At 40.5% G+C, this 6,000-nt stretch overlaps 1 protein-coding gene across 1 annotated transcript; it reads left to right on the top strand.

Annotated features, from left to right (window-relative positions):
- The first annotated feature begins 461 nt into the window (after positions 1-461).
- On the top strand, positions 462-2,430 carry LOC308092608 (P2X purinoceptor 7-like). Its single transcript, XM_080438618.1, has 4 exons — positions 462-727; positions 1,510-1,578; positions 1,909-2,075; positions 2,246-2,430. The coding sequence occupies exons 1-4, from the start codon at positions 476-478 to the stop codon at positions 2,427-2,429; spliced, it is 672 nt and encodes a 223-aa protein (XP_080294744.1). The 5' UTR covers positions 462-475; the 3' UTR covers position 2,430.
- Positions 2,431-6,000: the final 3,570 nt, after the last annotated feature.

Below are 6,000 nucleotides of genomic sequence, written 5' to 3'. Positions count from 1 at the left end.
GATCATCTGCGTTACACAAACAGTAAGCCGAGTGAGCGTAGTTCATTCACAACATTAGCCTCATCACGAGCCATAGCTGCGGTGTCGCGGTGCGAACACCGCAGCTATTGCTGCCTACAGGCAGCGCGTCTGTGTGGATTCGTGTTGAGGTCGCCAGTCTCCACTATGTTGGTGGGGGTGGCTAGGGTTAGGGCTGTGTCACCAGCAGTATTGCCAGATTGAGAGAGAAATAAGCATCTATATATAGATATAGATAGATCGGCTATTCTATATATAGAATAGCCGATCTACAAGCTTACAACCATAGAGCTTACAACGCGTCTTCATCAAGTCGCTTATAATAAGCAGTCATGGCAACACTGATCACCAGTGACTCCGGCCTCTACGTCCCTCCCCCACGGCCACCTGACTACAGGATTCAAATTTCAAACAGCGACCAGTAGTACCTGACTACCTGTGTTTGTTTATACCCGGCATGGAATCCAACATGGATGAGTCGCATGATAGCCTGGTGGGTTCTGTCGAGGACCTTTCCCCCCCACCTTCACCTACGCCGCCAGACCTCACTGACGGCAGTGAAAGTGAAGACAACGAGGCCTATCCATATGAAGCGTTTGGTGTACAACCGTACATGTTTGAGCCGACCGTCGAACCCGGTGTTGTAGCCCCAGCAGAAGCCGAACAGTCGGAGCCACATGCCCGAGAAGGGTTGGCCGCAGATCAATGGGAGGTTTGTGTTTATATTGTTGTTCGCTTGGATGTAATAAATGGGGGTAAAATGATGTGTGGTTGGTAGAAACATTGGTGTTTTACCTTATTCAGTATAATTCAGTTTCGTGATTTTCATCTACCTTAGTGCATTGGTTCTCAAAGTGGTCCTTGAGGGGGTTCCAGGGGGTCCCCAGCAAAATGTGTGAATATAGCATCACAACAATGTTATACTTTGGCTATTCAAAAATAGCAGATCTACAAGCTCATGAGCTTGTAGATCTGCTATTTTTGAAAAATCTTGAAGATTTGTGCAAATCTTTGAATATATTTATTATTTATTATTATTCTGGGGGTCCCTGGCACAGAATATTTTCAGATGGGGGTCCGCGGCCAAATATATATCAATTTGGGGGTCCCTGGCATGAAAAAGTTTGAGAAGCACTGCTTTAGTGCATGTATATAACTAGTGATTTAGAATCACATGGCAACTCCACACACACTCTGGTGTAACTTCACCACAGAACAATGCCATTATTCCAATAGAACCATGACACTAACAGAGTCATCTTACTAACAAAACCATGTCATTTTCACATAATCACCTTGTTATGTCTAACAGATATCAATAACAGACCCATGTCAATAAAAGACACCATGTCATTTTCACTTCGAACTGTAATGTCATTTGGTCTTGTAATCTTCAGTAACAGATGTCACTAAAAGAACCTTGTCACTAATGGAACCATTTCATTTTCACATCTAACGCCCTTGATGTCATGTAACCTTCCTCTTCCTAGGTGCGAGTGTGGTCGTTGCCAGCTCATGGCTTCAGGTCGGGAGAACAAATGCTGCAGAGAGTATTTGGAGGTGGGTGCTATGACAATTTCAGTTTTTTTTTCAGTGTTTGTGTTGACTGTAAGCATATAGCTTGAATTTTATTCACATCCCTGTAAATGTAAGCCAAAAAAAAGGTATAGCTATTCTATAGATATTGCTATTATATGTGACATGTCCATGGCAATTAATCTACAGATCTCTAGCTATTATCTATCTATCGCTATCTTTTTAGATCTATGTGAATGTGAGATCTATCTATATATCTATCTATCTAGATATATGTCCTCCAAGGCTAATGATTATGGTGAGGGTTGTGGCAAAAAAATAAAGCTGTCCATGACTCGGTCTGCTTTCTAACAGGTGATGGACAAGTTTGGACAAGTGGAGACAGAGCTGCAGTGCATCACAGAGCATCCTGGTTTTGCAGATGTTTGCCTCAGTCCCTGGGTCCTGCAGCTGGAATATTCCATCATGCTGCAGTACTACGGGCCACTTGCTCCTACACCTCAAAATGAGTCTTTGGAGGCGTAAGTATTTCTGGCTAACAGTAGTTTACATATCTGGCTGACTTTCAAGTCATTGATTATATCGCGGGTGTACCAAATCAGACTATCACATCTAAAAATGTTTAGTAAAATAAGCATAGCATCCCGAGTGCAGTAAATCTTGTCTCACAGCCTGTCTCTCTGTCCAATAGGCAGTATCGGCACACAGCTTACCGGACGTTTGTGTGCTGGTGTTGGGGACATCTGGGAGAACATGTCAGAAAGGTTGTTCCCTCCTGTGCGGTGACCAAGATACGCTCTACCTTTCCTGACACTGCTGGCAATTATGTAGGCTTCAAGCTGCCCCCTATCACTACCAATCTTACAAATGCCTAAATTGTAAAAGTTACAATAAAATGTAAAAACATTTTTTTATGGTTGTTTGATTTCTTTACGGAAATGATAAATTTATAATAATTGTACAATTATTTACTACAATGTTGACAATATATTTACAATGACTTCACAATCTCAACAGTGTGTATTTATCATCATTTATTTACAATATTTACTGTGACCAGGGGTCATTGCCATGTTGGCTTGCGGTGGACATTTTGTTAAAATTACATTTTTGCCACAGACATACAACATGAGCAGATCAGGAGAATGTTACTCTGAGGTATTCTGGAATGTTGAGACAAAAAGGAAAAATGCATCCTGTGTGTTGAGCATGATGTCATTTCTGTTGGGACGGCTGTGCAATTTGTGTTGTGACTAAGCATACAAGAGAGACAATTTGAACATTTCTGTTGGTACGCCATCAGCCAGCAAATATCCACAGCTTATCATTGTAGACTGGCCCCATGTAATGACCTGGCCACCAGCAAACTGCCCTCTACTTTCCACTCTGTCCATTGTCCTGTTACAAACTTGTATTCAAAAAGGTCATTTTTGAGTTGGAGTAGATATCTCCAGTATAGCCCCCAAAAACAAACATGCTGCTGCCATACACCACAGTTGAATGATGGTACTGTATCTAGGTGCAGGTGGGGTTCCAGTGGTGAATGCTCCGACACCAGGGGCAGTCCTTCACATCGAAGCATAGCAAATCATTCAACATGTTTTTCCCATTGTCTCCACCAAACACATATATGGCATCTCTGTACGCCACGACAGTATGTTTGCTGCGTCTTGCACCAACAAACTCGTCACAAGGAGGGAGCTTTCGGCAGCGATGGACTGTCTCAAAAGGGCCAAATGAAATATTTGGGATGGAGGTTCTTCGTTAGCCTACTGGGGGTGTCTGTTCTTCTTTTGATCATAATACCATATTGGAACCAAATGAACCCATAGGGTCCATTTAGACTTTATGTTTATGTTTCGATCGAATATATGGAATGATCGAATATATATACTATCATAAACAATACACAACCTCCTCCCTGACACTATCGCCGAGACAGTTTGTTTATTTTTGGACAACAATTCTTATATGAGATGATTCTATGATGATCCAATGTTATTCTCCATAGCGAAATTACTTTACGAACCTGGGGATGAACGGGTGACGTCAGGACTTCTGTACTCTATAGATGCAGTACAATGGTCTATATATGCAGTACAGTATGGAGTTACATTTGTGTCTTTATTAACCAAACAAAAGAAAAACATTTGAGAGAGAAAAAATATAAACAGAGCAAAGAATAGTTTTGAATGAAAACAAATTAAAACAGCAAGCGAAAAATAATAATTTGTAAGCAAAGGAAATTATATAAACAGAACAAATTTTTTTTTCTAATTAAAACAAATTAAAAACGCAATCAAAAAAATATATTTGCAAGCAAAAAAATATAAGATTTGAAAGAAAAGAAAAAATTATTGAGAACAAAACTTTTAAAATTCAAGAGTAAAGAAATAAGGAAAAACTGTTTAAACTACATAAAACAAAATACTTAGTAAAATGTTTGGGAAATAAAATGTTTTTAATGTTTTTTTCCTCATTTGCGAATGAAAGTTGTTTTTTCTGATTGCAAAATGCCTTCTCTCTCAAAACCTATGTCTTTGGTCTCGATTTTTTTTTCTCTCTCTTGGATTTGTTTGTGTGAGGGGTTAAAGTTCAGAAGGCGGGTCCTACGCTGATAGATGTAAGACACCTCTCCATTGGTCACTTGGAATCTGAGTGACAACTCCCCCTTCCTTATGTAGCTTGTTGAATGCAGGGATGGAGGTGTGTTACGGCCAGCATGGTTTTTTGATTGATTGAATTATTAGCAGTTTGCAAAAAAAAACTAAAAAACATGAAAGTATAGTGCAAGGCAGGGGTGGACTGGCCATTTGGCGTACCGGGCAAATGCCCGGTGGGCCGCGGGCCAGTGGGCCGCTGGGCCACCCAAAAAAAACACGCACGCACACACACACACACACACACACACACACACACACACACACACACACACACACACACACACACACACACACACACACACACCTCCCTCTAGTCTGGCTTGCATTGCCCTCTAGCGTTGGTTTTACAGAATGGCCTGAAAACAAGCGCTCCTTCTTCAATCGTACTGGTTATTTTTTTTTAATCAAATATTTTTGCTCCCGTTTTAGGATTATTACGGTCATTTCAGGGTCGTGTGGCCCAATTATTAGTTATGTTAATGTTTGGGCTGGGATTCTTTCCAGCAGGGGCCTCAGTGCGGCTGCAGAGTTCATGTGCAGGGCTGGGTCCGGACCAAAATGCCAGGGCTGAATTTTGGTCCCAGTCCGGCCCTGGTGCAAGGTCAGCTAAGAGTATTTAAAACCCAAGAAAGATGACTTGTTTCCATTGGGGTCCTTTGTACTCAATTCATAGAGACATTTAATGACAGACAGATATACACTACTATGCAAAACATCATAAAAAACAAAAACAAAAAAAATATGTACAGTAAACAGTTTGAGTAAACAGATTGATGGAATACTTTATTAACAGTAGGATACAGAGGTACAATTGTACAATGATTGTTATAAGGATAACACAAAAAGGCTTGTTTCCATTGTGGTCCTCTGGGACTGAGGTCAGAGCTCCATTCCAGCTCTGGACGCTACACTATTCGTTACAATATTGAGCATTTTAGGCTATTAGCAATTCAGATGATTCCCTAATGTTAGGTTTCTGTTCTACTTACAGTTTGTGATCTGTATTTAAAATTGTTGTATTGTTGTTACTGTTATAGTAGGCCAGTGGTTCCCAAACTTGGGATCGGGACCCTCAGAGGGGGTCCCCAGATTAGCTTAATGGGCAACATTGTTTTCTCTCTCAACAATAAACAAACCAACCTATACAGTATAAGTGTATACAGGGTAACACATTTCTAAAGTGACAATTTAATGACTTTTAAGACCTTTTTAAGGCATTGTGTGCTTGTAGTTCGGCTAATTTCACAATATTTATCTGTGGAACCGAGTCAAACTAAATCTAATGCCTACAATTTCAAGTGCTTGTCAGGGTGGGTGGTCCCCAGTTCAAGTATGATTATTTTGGGGGGTCCCCAGTTCAAATATGATTATTTTAGGGATTCACAGCCTGAAGCACACTATCAGACGAAACGTTTCCAAAGCAGTCTATCTGGAATGGGCCTGGCCAATAGGCCAGTCACTTCAGCCTTGCCTTAATTAGAATAACGAATATAACATAAAATAATGTAGCTTTATTTTATAATTTCAAAGGGTTCCGAGGCTGTGAATCCCTAAAATAATCATATTTGAACTGGGGACCCCCCAAAATAATCATACTTGAAGTGGGGACCACCCACCCTGACCCAGGCATTAGATTTAGTTTGACTCAGTTCCACAGATAAATATTGTGAAAATAGCCGAACTTCAAGCGCACAATGCCTTAAAAAGGTCTAAAAGTCATTAAATTGTCACTTTAGAAATGTGTTACCCTGTATACACTTATACTGTATAGGTTGGTTTGTTT

This window comes from Gymnoscopelus braueri (genome assembly GCF_963280865.1).
Source record: "Gymnoscopelus braueri genome assembly, chromosome: 9".
Taxonomy (NCBI): domain Eukaryota; kingdom Metazoa; phylum Chordata; class Actinopteri; order Myctophiformes; family Myctophidae; genus Gymnoscopelus; species Gymnoscopelus braueri.
This window is presented reverse-complemented; position numbering and strand designations above follow the sequence as displayed.

Bases quoted from the DNA above. Each gene is read 5' to 3' on its own strand.
- LOC308092608 (XM_080438618.1), top strand. From the start codon at position 476: ATGGAATCCAACATGGATGAGTCGCATGATAGCCTGGTGGGTTCTGTC. The intron at 728-1,509 runs GAGGTTTGTGTT...CCTCTTCCTAGG, and splicing joins GGTTGGCCGCAGATCAATGG to TGCGAGTGTGGTCGTTGCCA. The intron at 2,076-2,245 runs GTAAGTATTTCT...TCTGTCCAATAG, and splicing joins CAAAATGAGTCTTTGGAGGC to GCAGTATCGGCACACAGCTT.